Consider the following 23,784-nt stretch of genomic DNA (forward strand, 5'->3'; position numbering starts at 1 on the left):
CGTCGCATACTCGTTCCAGCCACATCCCCCTTCATCCGTAGACTCCTCGCCATAACAGCAACCCACGACCGTGATTCTCGGCACAACAAACGTGGTTTTCGACACCAACAAACCGACACCAACAAACCAATAACAAACAATAATAAACAAGTTCAGTTGGAGCCAAATTCTCTAAAAGTATGACTCTTTTGGACTATAAATAAAGCATGTAAGCTCGACAATACACAAGAAATATGACGGGGAAATTATACGAAAATAAAGAGATTCGGGTGAGGGAAAAAAGTATTAGGGAAAACAGGGGAATTTCGAAAAGAAAAATAACAAAGATTCGAAAAAAACAAGACAGAAAAGAAGAAAGTCTCACCTTGAACCCAGATCTTATAGCTGTGGCCTCATCGGATTTCGAGGAGCCCATCGCCGAAGGTAGAAAAAGCTTCCTTTTTTCCTATATCTAGAGGTCTGAGAAAGGTTTGAGGTCAGGAGGGTATAGAATATAGGCTCAGGGTAACGAAAGGTGCATTCGAGGGGGGTTTGTTCACTCCGACAGCCGTGGACCGCCACCGGCGGTGAAGGCTTTTCCCTTTCCTGGTGAGTTTTGAGAGAGTTTCAATCTCTCTTTTCCCTCTAATTTTCAAGACGAAGCAAATGAGGGATATGGTCGGTTTTGGCCTTTGGTTGTTATATTTATATATAACGTGAAACGATGCCGTTTTATGAGGGACTAGGGTTGTACTTTAACGCATGGTATAATCACGTTAATGGTCCCTCTGATCTGGTAATTTTATCTTTTAGTCATTAAATGAAATGATACTATTTTGTATCGAATACTGGTTATTTTTAATATTTATATTTAAACCCTATTTTGTATATTATGTTATTTTCGTTTATATTTGACTTTGGTTTTGATATTTGTTAATATTTCATTTCAGTCACTATTTTATATTTGGGTTTAATTATTGTGTGTTCCTTTATATTTTTGTTTAGTTCATTTTAGTCCTTTGAGTTGTTGTTTTTATCAATTTTGATCCTCTAAATTTTTTTTATATTTTTTAATTTTTTCTTTTTTTTCTTTTTCATATTGATTTTATTTTATTACTTTTACAATTTAACAATTTTTCTCTCTCTATGATTTATTTAATATTTTATTAATTTTTTTTATTTTATTTCATGTTTTTCTTTGATTTTTTTTATTTTAATCTATTTTTTAATCTTTTTCTCCTTTGATTTATTTTTCTTATTATTTTATTTATTATTTCTATTTTATTTTCTTTCTTTTTTCTCTCTTTTGATTTTATTATTTTATTATTTTTTTCTTTTGATTTTTATTATTATTATTATTTTATTTTATTTTTATTTTTTTTTTATGTTTTTCCTTTGATTTATTTAATACTTATTTATTATTTTTTATCTAACATTTTTGATTTTTTAGAAGAATTTCATCCAATCAAAGGTAAGTAATTTGATTTGAGTTTTTAAATTTCAATTAAAATTTTAAAATTTTTTCGATTATGACAACCGACAAATTAATTGATACTGAAAGGGCAGTACAAGGGTGTTAATCATTCCTTGACTGTGATCGACTCCCGAGCCTGACATATTTATGGTAAAACGCAGATCATGTAAGATGGTGTCCGATTAACCTAAATATTTTTCAATGATCGATGGCGACTTTAACCCATTTTTTTCAAGTCGAAGCCCAATTCCATACCCACACAAAAAACGGTCGCGACACCAACCATAGTATTTTTTTTATTAAACCATAATGATAAATGAATGTGGCGGACTAGTGAACGAATTATAAAGTATCTGACACCCGTGCTGATTTTTTTTATTAAACCATAATGATAAATGAATGTGACGGACTAGTATAAAGTACCTAACACCCATGCTGATTTTTTATTAAATTTTACTATTGATCACTTAATTATTTACTCTTTTTATTTTTACCATTTATTTTTTAATTTTATAAATTAGACCATATAACTTTTAATTGTTATCAATTAAGTCACTTGCCTGTAATAATTAACAGATAAGGTGACATGGAAGTTAAATATTTTGATATAATTACATATTTTTTCCCTATTACTTATATTTTTTATCAATTTAATTCTATATTTAATAAATTAAAATAAATTTAACCATCAAATCAAATGGTACCATGTATTATTGGTGACAAGTGTCATGACATTGTCACCATTTGGCTGGAGGGTTAAATTAAATTAATTTATTTTAATTTATTACATATATAACTAAATTGATAATATATAATAATAAGGAGCAAATATTGTAATTATACCAAAATATTTACCTACCACTATCCGTATCCGTTAACTCTTTAACGGCAAGTGGGGAAAAATTGTCAAAAGAGTTATATCTATTGTTTTGTCGAGAAAGAAGGAGCTCAAAATCTTAGTCATTGTTAGTCTCTTTTATGTGTTAACTGTGTTGCAGTCTTCAGATTTCCAAAAGAAGCATGGCATCGGATCATGAGCAGCCCAGGCTTTCCTCTCTTTTAAAGGTTTGTTTTGTGTATTCACTGCTCAATCTGGATTTCCTTTTCACTCTGTTTGGCTGCCAAGAAAATACTTTAACGTGTATGAAAATGGACAATATTGGGTATTACTCGGTATCTTTGTTAAAGAGTTTGACTGAAGTCGTGAACCGTTTTGTGGCTCTTGAACATTAATATTTGTTATATATATATATTTTTAAAGTTACCTTGGTGTTTGCTTATCAAACAAAGGAAGGATTTTGTTTCTTTTTCCTTTTCCTTTTCAAGAGCTGGAAACTAACTAAAAAAACCCAGAAAAGTACAAGCTTAATACCTTTCTTCTAAATAGTTTTTGAGTAAAACAAGTTACGAATGCTTCTTACTTCATATTAATGCTTAAAATTGATTCACTTCAATGAGTTTTTGATTTATTTAAATTCATGGTTAGAAGACATTAATGTGCCTTTAATTTGTCAGTATATCATTTAGAGTCCCTGATTTCTCTGTAACTAACCAATAGCCTTCCCTTTTTGCAGCATGAGTTAATTTTGGAGTTGTTAATTATATTGTTATTTTATTAGGATGGAACGTCTTCTGGTGAGATTGGTCAGGAACATGAGCCTCTTATTAATGGGGTTTACAGTTCTGAGAGCTATTCTGCTTCTGCGACTATCTTTCCGTGAGTTTCTCCTCAAGGTTTTTATTTATGGTTTGGTTTTTTTTCTTGAATTATCTTTAATTATGCAATAATAAACAATAAACATCCATGCATTTGTTAAGACATTGGCAACCATATCTTTCTTACCTTGATTGTAACATATGATAACCAGTTGGAAAAATTGTGCTTCGCCAAATGTTCAATTAGGTGCTGGTTAAACTTTTATGATTCGGCCTAGTATGAAAGAAATTCATTTATGGGAATGAGGGGGATATGGTTATGATTATTCCATTATATGCTTCACTTGTATTACCATGAATGTGGCTGTTATTTAGTCGTTTTGAAATAGCATAGTTTGATCAAGAATTGAGTTGCAATCCGAGTTTTCCCTGGAATTTGTGGATCTTTTTCTTTCAAGTGAAAAATATTTTATCATATCTGGAGATATACTATGACTTAAAGAAGTTATTCGACGGAGTAGAAATGTTAATGCTGTGTAAACATAAATGGAAGAAGTTTCTAGTAGAATGTTTACTCGAGAAATATTCTCGAGTCTGGATCCTTCATCAATAAATTCATCAAAACAGACAATTTAGGGAACAGTCCATTGAATTTTCAAAACTACCAATCAAATCGAAACTAATATAAAGCCCACTCTGTGGTTAGCTGATTATTTATTGTAACTTCAATTAGGAGCCTACACGTTTGTGTAATGTTATTTCTTACTGAATGTCTTTCTGATTTCAGATTTCTCTTCCCAGCACTCGGGGGACTCTTGTATGGTTATGATATTGGTTCTACATCCTGCGCCACAATTTCTATTAAGGTATACTTTGTACGAAGTATTGAGCTGCTGTAATGATTGTTAATTATCATGCTTTGATTGTAGTACCATTTGGGTATTTATTGATTAATTCCTCAGATTATATTATACCCCTAAGTTTTAGAGAAATATAATTCTTTGTTTTTTTATTTCTTAACTCACTTACAGAAAAGAGAGTCCTGTCCTTTTTAAAAGCACCTCTTGTACAAGAAATCTAACCCAAGTAAAATTCTATTTAAAACTTAAATTAAAGATAAACTAGAGATTTATCTTAAGCTAACTATTTACAATCATCTTATCTACAATCTACGCTCCCCTCAAGCTGGCGAGTATATGCTATAGAGTCTCAGCTTAGATGTTCGTCAAAAGTAATTTTAGGAAGTGCCTTGGTGAGTACATCGGTTAGCTGCTCACGAGTAGAAACGAAACTAAGCTTAACTATTCTATTTGTAACATTCTCAGAGATAAAGTGATGATCTAACTCCACATACTTTGTTCGGTCATGTTGTACTGAATTTTTGGCAATGTTAATTGTTGATTGGTTATCATAGTTAAGTTCAAAAACTTCACAATGATTCTTTTTAAGTACTGCCAAATACCTTCACAAATTCCTAGTGCCAAAGCTCGAAACTCAGCTTCTGCGCTGCTTCTTGACACTACATTCTGTTTTTTATTTCTCCAACTCACCAAATTACCCGACTCGAGTGTAATACTCACTGGTGAACCTTCGAGATGCGAGCTCTCCTGCCCAACTTGCATTGGTGAAGACTTCTATCTTTCTTCTCTTATTCTTAGTGAAAAAAGCCCATGTCCTGGTGTCATTTTAAGGTATCGCAAGATTCTAGTTACTGCTTCAAGATGCTCCTCTCTAAGATCATGCATAAATTGACTTACAATGCTAACTCAAAAAGCAATATCTGGCCTTGTAAGGGATAGGTAAAAAGTTTATCTACCAATCGTTGATAATGTTCCTTGTCAACGAGAATGCTTTCTCTATCAGTTCGAAATTTCAGGTTCTGCTCCATGAGTGTCTCAGCAGGCTTACAACCTGCCATACCAATCTCCGAAAGTTAATCCAAAATATACTTCTGTTGATTAATCACAATTCTAGTGCTTGATCGGGCTACCTCCATACCAAGGAAGTATCGCAAATTACTAAGGTCCTTGGTTTCAAATTTGGTTGCCAAGAAATCATCACCAATGATAATTATATCATCAACATAAACAATCAAGATAGCCTTTTTATTTTCTAAAGAGCTTTTGACAAACATAGTAGGACCAGTTTGACATTGAAGATAGCCTAATTTTGGTATAGCCTGATTACACCTATCAAACCAAGCTCTAGGTGATTGTTTAAGGCCATATAAAGATTTCAGTAGCTTACATACTTTGTTTGGACTAGAGTTTGCATTTAAACCAGGAGGTTGTTGCATATATACCTCCTCCATTAGATTTTCATTAATAAAGGCATTCTTATTGTCAAGTTGATGAAGAGGCCATTCAAGATTCACCGTAAGTGATAACAAAATCTGCATTGTGTTGAGCTTTTCCATGGGAGCAAATGTCTCCTGATAATCAGTCCCATAGTCTAGAGTGAAACCTCTCGCTACCAGCATAGCTTTGAACCTTACAATGCTCCCATTTGTATTGTATTTAACCGTGAATACCCATTTACAGCTCACTACCCTTTTTCTTGGAGGTAAATTAGTCAAAACCTAAGTCTTGTTGTCTTTGAGTGCCCGAAGTTCCTCTTCAACAATCTTCTTCCACCTAGGATCTTTTAATGCTTCATTTACAGACTTAAGCAGTAAAAGCCTTGAATGAAGGCACCAATTTTCCGTAGGTTACATAACGTTGTATAGGATGAGTAGTATTCAGACACCTTTTCTTTGAGTAATAGGTAGATTAGATGTATCAATCGAAGGAGCAATGTCAACATTTAAAGAATCCATGCAGTGCTCATCATGTAAGGGAAATGGAATTGGGTTCGGCTCTTTAACAGTTCTAACCGGTGTAGTAACATGTGAAACATATCTTCTCTTCCTCCTTGTATAGACATTGAGTTCCCCTTGTTCAAGCCGAGTTGCTGAAGGAGGGTTTACCGTTGTAGGAGAATTTGGTTCAATTTGTAGTAAGCGCTGAGTTGATTATGGTATAGGAGTAGGATTATCAACAGGTAATTGTATTGTTTGAGGCTGAAATTCATCCCAATGCTCCCCTGAATTTCAGAATCTGAGGAATAAGATTGAAATTCATGCAAGATAACATCCATAGTAATGTAGGATTTACGAGAGACAGGAGAATAGCATTTATAGCCCTTTTTAAGAGAAGAATATCAAAAAGAAAAAAAAACACACACTTGACAGGCCTAGGATCTAATTTACCCCAAAACTGCTTATGGATGTGAACAAAGGCAGAAGACCCAAAAAACTCTTATCGGTAATGTGCAAGTCATAGGTTTGAAAAACGAAAACTGCTGAAGAAAGGCATCTCTTGATGTTCTAAATCCTAAAACTCGACTTGGTAGACGATTTATAAGATAGGTAGCAATAAGTAAAGCTTCTCCCCAAAAGTGTTTAGTAACATTAGAAGAAAAAAGCAAAGATCGGGTAACCTCTAAAAGATGTTTGTTTTTTCTCTTTGCAACCCTATTTTGTTGATGAGTGTCGACACAAGAACTAATATGGATGTCTTTTTCTGCAAAAAAGTTGCCCAAGGTATTTGCAAAGTATTCAGTCCCGTTATCACTCTTTAGGATAAGAATTTTACGATAAAATTAAGTGTCAATTATCATATAAAATGCCTTAAAAATACTCCCGATTTCAGATTTTTGTTTCATTAAATATGTCCAAGTGGTCCTAGTTTGATCATCAATAAAAGAAATGAAGCACCTAGCCTCAGAAATGTTCTTAAATGTGACTATGGATAAGAGAAAAAGGAATGTCACTATATATAAGAGAAAAAGGTTGAGATGGTTTATAAGAGGACGAAGGATAGGGGTTTCGTTTATACTTTGCAAATTCACATATATCACAATGAAAAAAGGTTGGATTTTTATTAAGAAACAATTTTAGAAACAACATCTAAAGATAATAGAAACTGGGATGGCCAAGGCTAAAGTGTCCTAACAGAATTTCACTAGAGCTTAAGTTAGACATATGAGAAGAAAAGAAAATAGGATTGTTGGTGCAACTCGACAAGATTTTCTTTTAGGAGGAGATCGACCTTCAATGATAAAAAATCCACCACACAGATCAGCACTGCCAATCACTTTCTCCGAACCCATTTCTTGAAAAACACAACCACAAAAACTGAATTTAGTACAACAATGAAGATCAAGGCACAACCGACTAACTGATAATAGATTGCACTTAAGATTTGGAACATATAGGACATTTTGAAGCACAAGATCATTGTTAACAAAAACGGATCCAATGTCTGTACTGCAACTAAAGTGCCATCAACAGTCTTCACATGTTTTTGGATGGTTGGCTATGAAATTGTTAGAAACAGGTTGTGGTTTCCTGTCATATGATCAGTAGAACTAGAATCGACTATCCATGAAAGTTGAGTAGGATTGGAGAGAAATGTGAAGTTACCAAACTGACTGACAGAGGCAGAATTGGTTTCAAGTGACGAGAATGTCTGTCGAATCAATTTTTGGAGATCTTCAATCTGCTACGGATTAAAGCTGGTTGTATTTTTTGCGGTGGCGATGTTTGCAACAGAATCCTTTTGCGGTCGTATGCGCTGAGGTTTTCAGTCAGCAGGCTTACCATGGAGTTTCCAGCAGTTCTCCCAAAGATGACCAACCTTACGACTGTGATCCCACTGTGGCCCCCCTAATATGATTTTGCTAGTAAATGTAGCATGAGTTAGAAGGGCAGAGCCATCAAGAGAGGAAGTTCCAGCTAGCATGAGTGTTTTTCGACTCTCTTCCCTACAGACTTCAAAATATACCTCCTTGATCGAAGGAAGGGGTTTGTTGCTAAGGATTCTCCCGCGGACAACATCCAAATTTTTATGCAAGTCATTCAGGAACTGAAAAATCCTCTTTTGATTCGTTAGTTTCTTGTAAAGTGCTGCATCATTCACACAATGCCAAGCATTAGTTTCATATAAGTCAATTTGTTGCCAATACCTGGTCATTGTGTTGTAGTAACGAGTCACATTCATGTCGTCTTGCTTCAAATCAGAAGTTTTATTCTCGATCCTAAAAAATTCAGAAATATTATCAGTGCTGGAATAAGTGTCTTTAACAGCACATCATACATCATGCGCAGTTTCGTACAACAATAAATTTTCCCCAATTGCAGGTGACATTGTATTTATTAACCAAGACATGATCATGTTGTTTTCCTGGATCCATTTTTCATACCCTGGATCTGTTTCTTCTGGTTTTGTGGCTCCCCTGTAGTGTAGCCTAATTTTCCCTATCCAGTGATATACATCTTCACAGATTGAGACCATTTAAGATAGTTATGGCCTGGTAATTTGTGGACTGTTATTGAGAAAGAGGAAGACTCAGTCAGACCATCAGAACTTAAATTGTTTGCGAGGCTTGAATTAATTTCTGAAGAATTTGTGGATATCGTGATAGGTTTAGGAACGTATCCAAGCTGATACCATGTAAGGTTTAGAGAAATAAAATTCTTTGTTTTTCTATTTCTTAACTCAGATACAGAAAAGTGAGTTCTATCCTTTTTAAAAGGACCTCTTGTACAAGAAGTCTAACCCAAGTAAAAGTCTACTTAAAATTTAAATCAAAGATAAACTAGAGACTTATCCTAAACTAACTAATATTTACAATCAGTAACAAAAATTTTATCTACAATCTAAAATACCATGTTTCTGGAAGCTTATCTAATCCTTTTATTTTGCTGCAGTCAGCTACTATAAGTGGAATTTCATGGTATGACTTGTCTTCAGTCGAAATCGGTCTCATTGTGAGTGCCAATTTGTTTCTCATTATTAGCACAAGATTTATTTTTCTTTGAAACATATATTTGTAAGTTGCAATGCAAAGAACTTACCTCACAAATTCTGTTTCTGTTGCTCTCTACAGACTAGTGGCTCGTTATACGGGGCCTTGATTGGCTCGATCTTGGCTTTCAGTATTGCTGACTTTCTAGGTTCGTTGATTTAATTATTTTAAATTTTTATGATGGGAATCCTTTCTTTGAACTTGATTATAAGGCTTTTTCTGATGAAATTGCAATGGTTTATCTGAATTATAGGACGACGAAGGGAGTTAATTACGGCTTCCATCATGTACCTTGTAGGAGCACTTGTGACAGCATTTGCACCTAACTTAGTAGTTATGGTTATTGGACGTTTTGTGTATGGCATAGGGATCGGACTGGTAATATACTAAATGCTCAAGCATCAGCTTATGAGTTTTTTGGATGACCATGATGTAGCATACACATCTATGTTTAGGGTTTATACATACTGTTTCTGTTGAGACATATGCAAATGTATAACCTCTATGCATAAAAGTTTATCATTTAATGAAGCATGTTACAAGATAAAATTTCTGTACATTGCAGTATACTCGTATTCCAGGAAAACGCATTCAATAATTAGCTGGCAGGTGAGACATATCATTGGAAAACATCATCTATACCTATAAACAAGAATTTACTTATTTGTTTTTGTCAGTCATTGGAAAAGCATCATCTGTACCTATAAACAAGAATTTACTTATTTGTTTTTTTTTCATTTTAAAAATAATCTAGTTCTTTTTGCATGAATAAATGAATCTTAAGTTTATTCACTTCTAGGCAATGCATTCTGCTCCAATGTACATTGCGGAGACAGCTCCAAGTCAGATTCGTGGTGTACTAATATCTCTGAAAGAGTTCTTTATAGTTCTTGGGATGGTTGTAAGTACTTCAACTCTTCTCTTGTAAGGGATTTTCATTTTGTTTTAAATCATTATAACTTGATCTCTTATGCACCAGTATCTGCTTTAAACTTTTCCCCTTTAATTGGAACTTGGAACAGTAAGCCACGGGATATTTTTGCAGGCTGGTTATGGAATTGGCAGCCTCTTAGTTGAAACAGTTTCTGGCTGGCGCTATATGTATGGAGCTAGTACCCCTTTGTCAGTGATCATGGGAATTGGACTGTGGTGGCTTCCAGCATCACCTAGATGGCTGCTATTACGTGCCATCCAGGGAAAGGGCAATATGCAGGAGTTAAGAGAAACTGCAATATGTTGTTTATGTCAACTTAGGGGTCAATCTATTGGTGACTCAGCTTCTCAGCAGGTAGATGAGATTTTGACCGAGCTTTCTTATGTTGGTGAAGAAAAAGAAGTCACACTAGGGGAAATATTCCATGGAAAATGCTTGAAAGCCATGTTTATAGGTGCAGGTTTAGTTTTGTTTCAACAGGTATTTACCATTAACTAAGGAGCTATGTTATGTAGATATTTTCTGCCTGCAGTTTGACTGACTTTGTATCCTCAATTTCATGATAGATCACCGGTCAACCAAGTGTTCTGTATTATGCTGCATCAATATTTCAGGTATCAAATTGATTTACACTTATGATACTTGCTGCAAATTTAATGCGATTTTCTGATGGATCTGGATAGAAGAAGACGTGTACTCCATTCTAACTGACAAAAATCTAATAGAGTGCAGGATTTTCTGCAGCATCTGATGCTACCCGAGTCTCAATTTTACTTGGTTTACTGAAGGTAGATTCTTTTCCTTAACAGATAAGTTTTTTCAGAAACTTTTAATTTTCTATATGTTTACATATTTATGTTTTATTGCTTCATGCATTCGTGGGTATACATATCTGCTCAGTAAAGTTTCATTTACTTAGTTGACACAACACACAAGATGCTTGACTCCTCTATTCAACCATAGGAAAGATATTCACTAACATTTTCGAAGTCTAGAGTGTTAGCCTTCAATTTACTCAGTTGACATGAGATGCTGGACTATGCTATTCAACCAGGAAAGATATTCAGTAACATTTTCAAAGACTATAAGGGTTAGCCTTGTATTTACCAGATGTATGATGGGGTCCTTTGAGAAACTAAAGATCTTTGGTGTCCTGTTCCAATTCTGTTCATTGCACGATTAGCTATCTCCAATTCTCCAGTTGTACAAGCATCAGCATAATGAAACATTTGTTACATCCTATAAGATATCATCACAAAAAAAATTATTTGTTTTAAAAATCGTTTACACCTATAAGATGGCTCCCATTTCTCCATTCTGCATAATTGACATATCTTCCCCAAATTGGGACTTGGCAGCTGTTTCAACCAGAAAGTCTTGACATGTTTGTTGCTATAGTTGATTATGACAGGAATAGCTGTTGTAGTTGTTGATAGGCTTGGGAGGAGACCTTTATTATTGGGTGGAGTTTCTGGGATGGTAAGTCTCTTTATCTCTTTTTTTTTCTTGATCTGTTAGAGGCAAAAGTTTACTTGCTTTGTCTAATTCATTTGGCCATTCTGTTGGCTCCATGTTTCTACTTGTTCGAGTCTTATTCTTAATCCCTGCAAGTAAATAAATCAAATCTGAGTTCAACTATTTGACTTGAAATTCCAGTGATAATTTAAAACAATATCCTATTATGAAATATGTTGTTGTCTGTGCAACAGGTTATTTCTTTGTTCCTTCTTGGATCATACTATCTTTTCCTGGATGATTTGGCGGCTATTGCTGTTGTTGCACTGCTGTTGTATGTTGGATGTTATCAGGTTATCATCTTTCCTTTCTTCGTGTTAATTCTCTTTTGCACTTTTTGTAATTCTAATATGACTGCTCATCTTTAGTAGAACTCATTAATGCCATCATTACCTTATTGGTTTCTATTGATGTTGGTTAGGCTGAAAAATTATTACGCCCAAGCCATACTTCTATTAATTATTATTTGTGTCTAAAATTCTTTTATGAGCATTTGATTAGTTGTACTAAAGACTTTTTGCCATTTCTCACAATACTGGATTATTAATTTTGGATTCAAATCTATTTATTTATTCATTTATTTTTTGGCTTTTGTGCCTTGTAAAACTTGTGTTGCAGCTATCTTTTGGTCCTATCGGCTGGCTGATGATCTCCGAGGTTTTTCCCCTACGCCTCAGAGGGCGAGGACTTAGTGTTGCTGTGCTTGTGAATTTCGGAGCAAATGCACTTGTAACATTTGCATTCTCTCCTTTGAAGGTACATGAGCATTTCCAACATATTTACTGTCTCAATCATGACTCCTTTGAATGATTTGTTAATTTCATCCCTTAGATGCATCCTATCCAGTAATACAGAGACAGTCATAGTGTCTCTATAAATGTAAGATATGTCTGAAGTGAATAAATAGTAGTATTATTCTCTTAACTATTCTGTTCACTTGCTGTTGAATTCCGTTTCTTTGACTCGGGGTAAGTTTCGCATGTGGGTATGTGTCCTACATAGGTATGCTTAATCTTACTATGTGACCTACATGGTGTGTGTACATTCCAAATATGTGTCGAACACGGCTACTTAAGGAAATGAGAGTTAGGTTGCCTCAATTCCTATATACAGTATAGACACACACATGAAGGATGCAAGATATTTTTAAGTACTAAAGTTCACTAAAATTTTGTTGATCAAGGTCAACTTTTGTTTTATTTTTCAACTCTTTCCCTCTTTGAAATTCCTTTGTTTTTAGGAATTGCTGGTGGTTACTGTTGTTTCGTTTTTTTACTACAGGCATGGCTTGGAGCTGGAATTGTGTTTTATGTGTTTGGAGTCATAGCTATATTATCTCTCATCTTTATATTCTTCATCATACCGGAGACGAAGGGGCTGACGCTCGAGGAAATTGAGGCGAAATGTCTATAAGTTTCAGCGCCATGCTTACCTATGCAATGGTCGAATGCTTAGTAGAATACATCCCTATGCAAGTTCAAACATGCAGGATAGTTCATCCTTTTTTCTCCAAAAGAAAACAAACTTCTGCAACATCTAGGAAAAAAGTTAATTTGGTATCTCATGGATGAAGATAACTTTTTTTTAGTCCACTTTGCCTCTTTGTTCTGATAGAGTGAATTTGAAGGCACGGGGCCATTTGATATAATCTTTTAAATGTATAAACAAAATAATATAGTGGCATCAAATATTGACTTGAATCTAAGAAAAATAAATAAACTTAATTTCAGCTTGCTGCATTTTTTATTTTAAAAAATGAAATAATTCAAGGCAAGCAAAAGATTTTGTAAAATTCACTGCATTTCCTAAAGATAACATTATTATTATGCTCATATGTTAATATTACATTACCATTTTCTTTTACAACATTCACTTTCACTATAAGGAAAAAAGGGGATTATTTAATTTAACATTATTATTTTTCCGATATGTTTGTTGTTCATGTACATTTACGGTTCGAGTCCCCTCGATAATCAACACTCTCTTTTTATCCTTTTATTTGCAAGTAAAAAAAAAATGGTGAAGTTATGTCATTAGTCCTTAAGCTCTTTAGGCTCTATAGTTTGAACTCCAAAATTCATCACATGTTAAATTAGTCCATAAACTTTTGAACATTCTAATTTCATTCATAAACTATGACCCTCTTTTTAAATTGATCCTTAAACTTTTGAATATTTCAATTTCATCCCCAAATTCATCCAAATATGTAATTAATTTTAACTTAAATTTTGTTTTTTTCAAACATATAATAACATCACTTGACCTAACGATTTTATTAATAAGGGACGTGATTAATATATACATATAGTTTGGGATGAAATTAGAATGTTTAAAAAGTTTGGGGATCAATTTATAATGAATGTCATAGTTTGGTATGAAATTGAAATATTCAAAAGTTTGAGGATTAATTTAGAATGATAATCATAGTTTAGGGATGAAATTGAAATATGTAAAAATTAGGGACTAATTTAAAATGAATGTCATACTTTAAGGATATGTGATGCAATTAATTCTTTATTAAATGAACATAAAAATTTTATCCATATTTTTTTAACTCAATATATAAGCATAAATAAATATTATACTAACAGTTCATCAAACGTTATGTTGATTTACACCCTAAACTCGGGTAACTAAATCAAAACAAGGATGGTAATTGCCTAATTGGTAAGCACGACCATAGATATCAAAGGGGTAAAAATGAAAGTAAACAAACAGTGTAAAAGGAAAATAATGTCAAACCTGACTGCAGATGAGGAAAAAAAACATGCATTTTACCAAAAGAAAAGAACAACAAACACATATGCTAAAATCCGAATCCCTGCCCTTTATTAAAGCTCATACAAATCTTGATTTTGTTTTCTATTTAGAACAAGAGTAACATCCTCACCATATCTTTAAGAATTACAACACTTGAGAAGTTCAGTGGAGCAGACTCCATATGATTTGCTGAACAATGATGGACCGAGAGGAAGAGATAGGGCCGTCATCCCTCTTAAAAATTTAAAATTATCATATATTTTAGATTTTTTAATGTATTTTTCTATTAAAAATCTATTTTCTTCCTCTAGAATTTTATAAATTCACCCCTAACACACACACACACTTGACTCCCTACTTTGAGGTTTTCCAAAAATGGGACCCCTAAAATTACTCATGGAATCCTGAATACTTCAGGTTCCTTTTCCGCATACTTGTAAATTTGCACACCAGCGCTTATGATGATACCTATCTGGTTCCACATTATCCCTGTCCTGATCTGCTCAAAACAAAGCTTATGCCTTCTTCCACCAATCCATATTCAATTTAACATCTTAGCATGGTGCGGTAACATGCCCGGTCAGGACTTATACCACTTGTAATTATCTCCTTATAAACTCTATCTTCTTCCCGTGTCATCCCTACTTTTGCAAAAGCATATAATAAAAGATTAAAATGAGCACAAGTTGGCAAGATGCCCATCCTTCTCATAGATGTTATACTCCACTCAACTTCTGCATATTTCAAACACTCGGTATAAGCCTGAATAAGGGAAAGGAGTCAGGTGAGGGACCGTCTCTATGCATGGCTTCAATAAGTTATATCAACTTCATCACATAGACCTGCAGTGGCACGCATGTTGATCATAATTTTGTAGCTTACCTGCATTTCCTCAAAAGGCAACAGTAGCACCAAATGAGTAGATCAATATATGCATTTTAAAATGTATGATATTCATATGGTCACTACATGAACATATGAAATACATTCAAATTTTATTAAAAAAATACATTCAAATACTTATCCTGTGGCTATAACTATGAATCAAACCAATCAAATCTAAAGATAATTCTACCTATATATAGGAAAACTATACAACAACCATATGCAGCAATAATCCTCCTATTAAATGACTAGAAATTGACAGCAAGAATGACACAAGGGAAGAGGCAGTTGTAAGAGAGAGAAATGAAGTTTGGGAGATATGGAAAGCATAGATACGCAAAAAGTAATCATGATAAATTCACATGATTATTGATTCTTTCAAATGTTACCCATAGAGAGGTATTAGGACCTATAAACTGGATTACAACACAAGCAAGAGAATGAAATCACTATAGCAAGGAAACTGGAAGCACGTCAAAAGCAAGAGAAGAAACAATGGCCAGCTCATGTGGTATTACTCATAGAGAGGTATTAGGACCTATAATCCAAAAAATAAATTGTTTTTATAACATTATAATATTAAAGTTGGGCATTTGGTCTAGTGGTATGATTCTCGCTTAGGGTGCGAGAGGTCCCGAGTTCAATTCTCGGAATGCCCCCGATACTTTCATTTTTATAATATTTAAGTCCTCCAAATATCAAATTTATTATAGGAGAATCAGCTGTTAAGTCAAATTTATAAGTAAAACATCATATTTGTTTGTTTTCTGACAAGATTCTTTTGCTGCAAGTGAAAATAAATATAATGTTTACAGAGTGAGGCTGCTTCTTCCCCCCCCCCCCTTCAAATCCAACTAGCATGCTACACTTTATGTGCTGGCTCTACCCCTTCTCTCAACACCGACTACCTTACCCTTTGTTGAAGATGGGATTCAGATCTACATCCTTAAGCAATGACCAAACAAATTTACCAGCTAAATTAGGATGGAAAGACCATGATAACCAGCTTGAAAAGTTTATTAAGACATTAAATAGTGATTAGGTTCCTTCTAGCTGCCCAGTTGTTTAGTAAATTCACTTTTAAAATTATTTTGAAGTACAAATCAGAGTATTCAAGTACGATAACTAAACAAACTATAGATTTAGCATTCAGACTCTTCCCAAATCCAACTTTCTTAGAATGCCTCGGCCTTGCATCTTTCTCTTGTTCCCTATATTATATACTAAAATATTTTTATTAGAGGAATCTATCCCAAAGCCAACTTTAAGTGCATCACGGAGAAGTTTATGGACGTAGATTGATATAGTTTCTAAAAAGACCTCAGAAGAAGAGACGGTTAAATAGGCTGCATATGCTATCTTTGAAAGTGGGCAAGCTAGACACATATGGTAATCGGTCTTAGAAAAATGAAAATCTGGCTTAACGCAACAAACTAAAGAAATAAGAAACCAATCAATATCAATCAGTTTAGTAAAAATGACAAAACAAAAGGCTAACAGAAAAGACATGTGTGTTCTTCTTCCAGAGTATGTGCTTCCTCCATTTAGCCCTTCTCTTGCAGCAATAATCCTTCAACCAATGGTGAAAACAGGATTGAAGCCTTGCTCAAAGAAATTACAGAAAGACTTCACACTTTACAGCTAAAGTAGTTAGCATCCCATGCATGTATAGAAGACTATAGTATCATCCTTCAGATCCTTGCAGAGAAAGGGCTATTAGGACATGTAATTTTTTTAACAGTATGCTCCTCTTTAAACAACTCAGAAGCACCTTCCTACGTATTCCACTTGTAGAAAAGCTAATAACAATCCAGTTCTCAAAAGAGACTTCATCAACAGTTAGAGGTAGTAGTCATTTCTTTAATATTTACAGTTTATAGATGATATAATAATGAGTAAACATCACACACAACCTCATTGGGCATTTGGTCAAGTGGTATGATTCTCGCTTCGGGTGCGAGAGGTCCTGAGTTCGATTCTTGGAATGCCCCAAAATTGTCCTGTAAGCTTTTATTTTACATCACTTTACAGTATTATTCTACGTATCATAAGTTAGTGACAGAGCTTGCTAGACATCTACCTATCAACCAAGCATTTACCCAATAAAGTAATGTAGTACGAAAAAATTATTCTAGGAGGCAAATTCATGGTCCCTAATCTTACCTTTGAATTCAGGGTCCAAATCTGAAATTAAGAAGTATGAACCATCATTTTAAGAGGTAAATTCAGAGTCCAAGTTTTAAGAGGCAATGGTGGCATCGAACTCTCAGAGGGAAACAATAACGGAAACACAACAAAAGCATGAGGCTAAAATCACAATAGCTAGGAAATTATTCTAGGAGCACATCAAAAGCAAGAGAAGGAACATTGAGCAGCTCATGCGGTATTACCCATCGAGAGTTAGTAAGACCCTAGAAACTCATAAAATTACAAAACATTTTAATTAACTAGGTAGGGTATTTGGTCTAGTGGTATGATTCTCGCCTAAGGTGCAAGAGGTCCTAAGTTCAATTCTTGGAATGCCTCTGTCCATTTTCCTTTTTATGTCCCCTTATTTTCAAATATATAATCAAGAACCAACATTTAAGTCAACATTAAAAGCAAAATATCATATCTATTTGTTTTCTGACAAGCTTCTTGTTTAGTGAGTAAAAAATAAATAGATAGATTGTTTCCATCCCCCAAAGTTTCTTGTTGTACCCTTCACCTTATAGTCATCCAGAAAAAGGAAACTTGACTACCAAAGGGTGCAAATATAACATAATAAAGATTACATTTGACTGGCTGTTTAATTTTTTTTTACTGAAGACGCCCAAGTATTTTCCAGAAAAAGATGTAACAAAATAGGCAAAGTACTTTCCTCCTTTCTGAGTGAGTTTCCATCTTCCCTATACGCTAAGATTGCTTCTACTTCCTGATCCAAATACCGCGCTATACTAAGTGAGCTAGCTCAACCCCATTCCCATTCCCTTTAGTGAAGCCCCTACATCATTCCGCAATAACCAGACACAATTTTACCAGATACACTAAAGATCTAAAGACTATGACGACCAGCTTGAAAAGTTTATTAGGATAATAAACAGTGATTTTGTTTCTACTAGCTGCCAGTTTTTCAATAATTTCATTTTTTAAAATACTTTGAAGTATAAATCAAAATATTATAATTTCTGTGCACAAAAATAACTAAAAAGACAATTGATTTGACAGACAGACTCTTCACGATTGAAAGAAATTTATAAAATTTGGGCGATCCACAACATATAGATGTTTTGGCCCCTAGGGGATCCATATTATGAATCAATAACAATATATTGGGACTGAAATGTAGACAAAAGCTGTAATCTAGTGGTAATGCCCTTAGCATCCAATTGTAGCATGTGAATGATACATTGAACCACATCAGAAGTGAGAGATTGGAAAATTTTGGTCTTTCAAGAATGAGTCCCTAGAAAGTCAATAGCAGTCCTAGGAGAACAGATCTAATAACTAGAAACTAGACAAGTTTAGTGTAAAAAATTGGGTATTCAATATAGTGGTATGATTCTTGATTTGGGTGTGAGAAGTCCTGAGTTCAATTTTTGGAATGCCCCTTTTTCTTTTTCGTTTCCTATATTATATCCTAAAGTGTTCTATTAGAGAAGTGTGTACTGAAGTCCACTTTTAAAAAAAATACAGAACAATATAAAATTTATCAACTTCATTTTATTCGTTTTCCAACTTCAATCAGCAAAGACTTGCTAAAACACAAGGAAAGGGAAGAACCACATTGTAGATTTGACATAATATCAGGAAATGTCGGATCTGCTATAACCTCTCAAAGAAAAGGCAGCTCATCCACGTGGGATGAACACACTTTTGAGGAGCAGGACAAAATACAAGCAAAGCTTCTCTTGCACTTGGCCTGCAGGTCCAACAAACAAAACGACATTTTGTGGTTAACTTTCTGCATAATGGGCATATTGTCTGGCAAGCTCATCTTTATATCACTTCATGGGTACCTTAAGTCTATGACAGAGCTCGCTAACCATCTAATTATCAATCAAGTATTTACCGACTAATGAAAGAAAGTACAAATAAAATATCTAAATTCATTGTCCATAAATCTTGCTGTTTAGTTTACCCAAATTTGAAATCAAGACGTGTAAATTAACATCATTTCTATGCAACAAAATGATCCAAATCAAACCCAAGGTCCATGTTTTAAGAGGCAATGGAGGCATCAAACTCTAACACGGAAACTCTAACAGAATGACCAAAAAAGTAAGAGACTAAAATCACTATAGCAAGAAGATTATACTAGGTGCGCATGAAAAGCAAGAGTAGAAACAATGGGCAGCTAATTAGGAACTATTCATCGGGTGTTAATGGGACCATAGAAACACATAAAAATAGTAAACACTATAAACATCAAGCTGGGCGTTTGGTCTAGTGATGTGATTCTCACTTAGGGTGCATCTGAGTTCAATTACCGGAATGCTCCAGCACCTAATCCTTTTGTGCTCGCTATTTTTAAATATATGATAATATAATCAGTTAAGTCAACGTTAAAAAGTAAAAACATCAGATCTATTTGTTCCCTGACAAAATTATTTTGCAGTGAGTAAAAATTAAATAGATTGTTGCCATTTTCCAAAGTTCATCGTTGTATCTTGGGCCTTAATCTTATAATAATCCAGAAAAAAAAAAAGGAAAAAATGAAAAATTGACTAACAAATAGCACAAATAAACATAATAAATATTTTACTGAAGATACCTATTCATATTCCAGCCAAAAACGTAGAATCAAAGGCAAATATTTTCATCCTTTCTTCGTGAGTATCCATCTTCTCCATCTGCTAAGACCGCTTTTATTTCTTTTTTTCCTGGTCCAACTACCAGGCTACAATATGAAGGGCTACTTCTCCCCCTTCCCGCAACCTCACTCAGATACACTTCGGTGAAGGTGGGATTAAGACCAACATCCTTATGCAATAACCAAACAATTTCGCCAGCAGCATTAAGATCTAAAGAGTATATAACCAACTTTAAAAGTTTATTACGGCATTAAACCTACATTAGATTTCTACTAGCTGCAAGTTGTTCGGCAATTTCATTTTTTAAATTAATTTGAAGTATAAATCAAAATATACTAGTTTCAATGAACAATAACTAAAAAAACTATCGATTTATCAGGCAGACTCTTCCCGGTTAAAAGGAATTTATAAAATCTGGGAGATTTATGACATATGGTTTGACCGCTAGGGGTATCCATATTCTGACTTGATATGAATATGCTGGGGATAAAATATAGATAAGAGTTGTAACTTGGTCCTAATGCAATTTCGAAAGCCCATAGTATCCTATGAGGCCAATGATACATTGAACCACATTAAAATTGAGAAATCAGAAACTTTGGTCCTCCAAGAATAAGACCACTGAAAATTAATAAGAATTCTAGGAAGAACGATCTGATAACTATAAACCTGATCTGATGTGTATAAAAATTGGGCATTTGGTCTAGTGGTATGATTCTCGCTTTGGGTGCGAGAGGTCCCGAGTTCGATTCTCGGAATGCCCCAATTTCTTTTTTTTCCATCCCATTTGGTTCTGTATACTATATCCTAAAAGATTTTATTAGAGGAATCTGTACTGAAGTCAACTCTAAGAGCATAGTACAAAATTTTATAGACTTTGGAATGATCCTTTTTCTAATAAGTAATGAAATATTGTACCTGGAATAATTGTCATTATAAAATGGAATGTTGTGTAATCTTTCTAGCATCAGGAAACATTAGATCTCCCATTACCTGTCAAAGAATAGGTAGCCCATCGAAAGTTAATACGAAGTTTCACAAAACTGGTAGTAAAAAATTAAATATGATAAAAATCAATATGCATAATTTGGTCCAGTGGTATGATTCTAGCATAGGGTGCGAGAGGTCCCGAATTAAATGATCAGAGAACCAGGCACCGAAGTCAAATCCAAAAGTGGAATGATAGAGAAATGCTTAACTTGAAAAGGGTTTGTTTTCTGACAAGATTCCTTCGCAGTGAGTAAAAATAAATAAACTGTGCTATTTTCCAAAAGTTATTTTTTGTACCTCTAATCTTATAGTCATTGAAAAATCTGAGATCCGCAACAAATAAATGAACTTCCAGGCTATACTAGCTCGGGCCAGTAGTCATATGGCCACAATATCCACTCCCCTTACCCTTTTCTGAAGGCGGGCTCAGTCCTCCATCTTTCTGCAAAAAGAAAAACAATTTATAAGCAAAACTGACAGCCAAAGACATCGATATTCTGCTTGAAAAAGTTTATCTTGCCATTACATGCTGTGATTAGCTTTCCACACAGCTGCCAATTGTTTCTGCAAGTTTGTAGTTAGAACCATTTTGAAGAATAAATCAAAGGATTATGGCTTTTATGACCCAAAACTCGCAAATGATCTATTTTGCCGTCAGAAACCATTTATTTAAAGAAATTATAAAATTTGGGAAGTTCACAACCTGTAGGTGTTTTGGCTTCTGGTGAAACCATATTCCAAATTAATAAAATATAAAATGGCATCAACATAGAAGAAAGTACAACCTTGTATTTCTGCAGTTTCAAATCCCTCTAGAATCCAATTGTAGCAGGGGAACGGTACACTAAACCGCATAAAAGTGAGAGATTAAAAGATGTTTACTCCTTTACGAATAAGTATTTTGGCAATTAAAGGGAGACCTTCGAAATATATAAACCAGAAATGATAGTTATAATAATTCAGGTGTTTGGCCTGGTCGTATGGTTCTAGCTTTAGGTACAAGAGGTCCCGAAATTGATTCTCAGAATGCCTTGATGCCTTGCTTTTTTTTCTTTTGGTTTCCAATATTATATGCTGAAATATTTTTATTAGAGGAATCTATCCCAAAGTCAACTTTAATTGCATAACAAAGAAGTTTATGGAGTTAGATTGACCTGTTTCCTAATAAGACCGTAGAAGAAAAGAGGGGGGAAAGAACGCTGCACGTACTATATTTGCAAGGGGGAAAGCTAGCCACATACGGTAATCGGTTATAGAAAATGGAAATCTGGCTTAATCCTACAAAACAAAGGAATAATAGATCGATCAACTACAACAAATTTAGCTAAAATCACAAAACAAAAGGCTAACAGAAAAGAGATGTGTTTTTTTCTTCCCAAGTATGAGCTTCCTCAATTTAGCCCTTTTCTTGCACCAATAAGCCTTCAACCAAAGGTCAAAACAGGATTCAAGCCTCGCTCAAAGAAATTAGGGAAAGACTTTACAGTTTACAGCTAAAGTAGTTGGCATCCACTGCACATATAGATTACTGCAGTATCATCCTTTAGAGCCTTGAAGAGAAAAGGCTATTCGGACATGTAAATTTGTGAACAATTCCTGATAAACTGCTAATTGTGTTGTATGCTCTTCTATGAACAAATCTGAAGTACTTTACTGTGTATTTCACATTTCCACTAGAAGAAAAGCTCACAAACAATTCAGTTCTAATCAGACTTCATTGTCAATTAAAGGTATGTGCCATTTCTTGAAGATTTACAACATATACATGTAATAGTGATAACACATTATAGACAACAAGATAGAGAGCATTTGGTCTAGTGTCATGACTCTCGCTTTGGGTGAGAGAGGTCCCGAGTTTTATTCCCAGAATGCCCCAGCCACTGTTTTTTAGGATCTTGTATTGCCGTTTAAAAATTTGGCTAGAGGAATGTGGCCTCAGTCATCTTTCAAAGTATTATATAATTGTTTTAAGGCAACAAAACCTAGTGAATGAAAAATCCATCCAGTTCTTAATCAACACATAGCCTCATTTTCTTTCTTTTTATCTTTTTGTTCAATTAGTAGTGAATGAAAAATCTGCAAAGGTGCAAACAAGTCAAGGTGGGATTCATTTCAGAATTCTTAGCAAAATTACCAAATGGTTTTAGAGGCCAAAGTAGATAGAACCCCCACCTATTACATCAATAGAGTTTGGACTTTGGTTTTGAAAGCTCAACAACCAAAAGGTTATTAGGACACAACATGTAATAATCAGTTGAAACTGCCTAATTGCCGAAAAAGCACATCCTTGAACTACTTCTTTGAATACCAAGGTAGTAGTCAAATCACAGAACAAGTTGCTAACAAGTCAACAGAAACACAAAAATACTTGGCAAAATCTTGAAGAAAAGAGATAATAGCTAAAAACAAATTCAGTTAAACATCAAAGGTTGGGCGTTTGGTCTAGTGGTATGATTCTTGCTTGGGGTGCGAAAGGTCCGAATCAAACAGTCAAACCAGAAATATTGATCATAAGAGTCTAACCAGAAACCTAATTTGGAAGCACAGTATAAAAATTATCTACTTCATCTAGATTTGTTTTCTAACATCAGTCAGCAGGAAGTCACCAAAATATAAGGTAAGGCTTTACCATTCAGTTTGCAATGCAGATCCCCAAAAAGAGAAGGCTTCAGGGACGCAACATTGGTTGAGTAGTCACTAACTACCTAATTGTTCAATAAGATCTTCTTTAAACCATTCTTGTACAACATTCAAGTCGCCAACAACTTAGCATATAGTCATATATACATATAAATTTATCAGATTCTTGAAGAAAAGGGCTAATGATTCTAACATAGGGTATTTCAGCTAGTCATATAATTCCACCAGCATTCAACTTGCAACAAATTAGCAGAGAGAACCCAATCCAAATTTACAAGGTCTTGAAGAAATAGAGATAACTAAAAGCACAT

At 34.2% G+C, this 23,784-nt stretch overlaps 1 protein-coding gene, 2 long non-coding RNA genes and 2 other non-coding genes across 5 annotated transcripts; 3 read left to right on the forward strand and 2 right to left on the reverse strand.

Moving 5' to 3' along the window:
• Positions 1-2,405: 2,405 nt before the first annotated feature.
• On the forward strand, positions 2,406-12,952 carry LOC120116117 (D-xylose-proton symporter-like 2). The gene is made up of 14 exons (XM_039136668.1): positions 2,406-2,518; positions 3,073-3,170; positions 3,897-3,975; positions 8,859-8,918; positions 9,038-9,104; positions 9,210-9,334; positions 9,756-9,857; positions 10,002-10,370; positions 10,457-10,504; positions 10,616-10,678; positions 11,289-11,369; positions 11,600-11,698; positions 12,024-12,161; positions 12,687-12,952. Exons 1-14 carry the CDS (start codon positions 2,474-2,476, stop codon positions 12,816-12,818), a joined length of 1,506 nt encoding a protein of 501 aa, XP_038992599.1. The 5' UTR covers positions 2,406-2,473; the 3' UTR covers positions 12,819-12,952.
• A 2,685-nt stretch (positions 12,953-15,637) lies between these two features.
• Positions 15,638-15,709, forward strand: TRNAP-AGG. The gene has a single exon. It is a non-coding gene; the product is annotated as a tRNA-Pro (tRNA).
• Positions 15,710-16,038: 329 nt separating this feature from the next.
• On the reverse strand, positions 16,039-16,739 carry LOC120116119. Its single transcript, XR_005515530.1, has 2 exons — positions 16,485-16,739; positions 16,039-16,426 (listed from the first exon to the last, which is right to left on the reverse strand). It is a non-coding gene; the product is annotated as an uncharacterized LOC120116119 (long non-coding RNA).
• Positions 16,740-20,149: 3,410 nt separating this feature from the next.
• Positions 20,150-20,719, reverse strand: LOC120116118. The gene is made up of 2 exons (XR_005515529.1): positions 20,355-20,719; positions 20,150-20,323 (listed from the first exon to the last, which is right to left on the reverse strand). It is a non-coding gene; the product is annotated as an uncharacterized LOC120116118 (long non-coding RNA).
• Positions 20,536-20,607, forward strand: TRNAP-UGG. Its single transcript has one exon. It is a non-coding gene; the product is annotated as a tRNA-Pro (tRNA).
• Positions 20,720-23,784: the final 3,065 nt, after the last annotated feature.

Source organism: Hibiscus syriacus, unplaced genomic scaffold (assembly GCF_006381635.1).
Source record: "Hibiscus syriacus cultivar Baekdansim isolate YM2019G1 unplaced genomic scaffold, ASM638163v2 tig00110283_pilon, whole genome shotgun sequence".
In the NCBI taxonomy this organism is placed as follows: Eukaryota; Viridiplantae; Streptophyta; class Magnoliopsida; order Malvales; family Malvaceae; genus Hibiscus; species Hibiscus syriacus.

Excerpts from the sequence above, each read along its gene's own strand:
- LOC120116117 (XM_039136668.1), top strand. The coding sequence starts at position 2,474 with ATGGCATCGGATCATGAGCAGCCCAGGCTTTCCTCTCTTTTAAAG. Across the intron at positions 9,105-9,209 it reads CAGTATTGCTGACTTTCTAG|GACGACGAAGGGAGTTAATT; the intron begins GTTCGTTGATTT and ends TCTGAATTATAG. Across the intron at positions 10,505-10,615 it reads ATGCTGCATCAATATTTCAG|AGTGCAGGATTTTCTGCAGC; the intron begins GTATCAAATTGA and ends AAAATCTAATAG.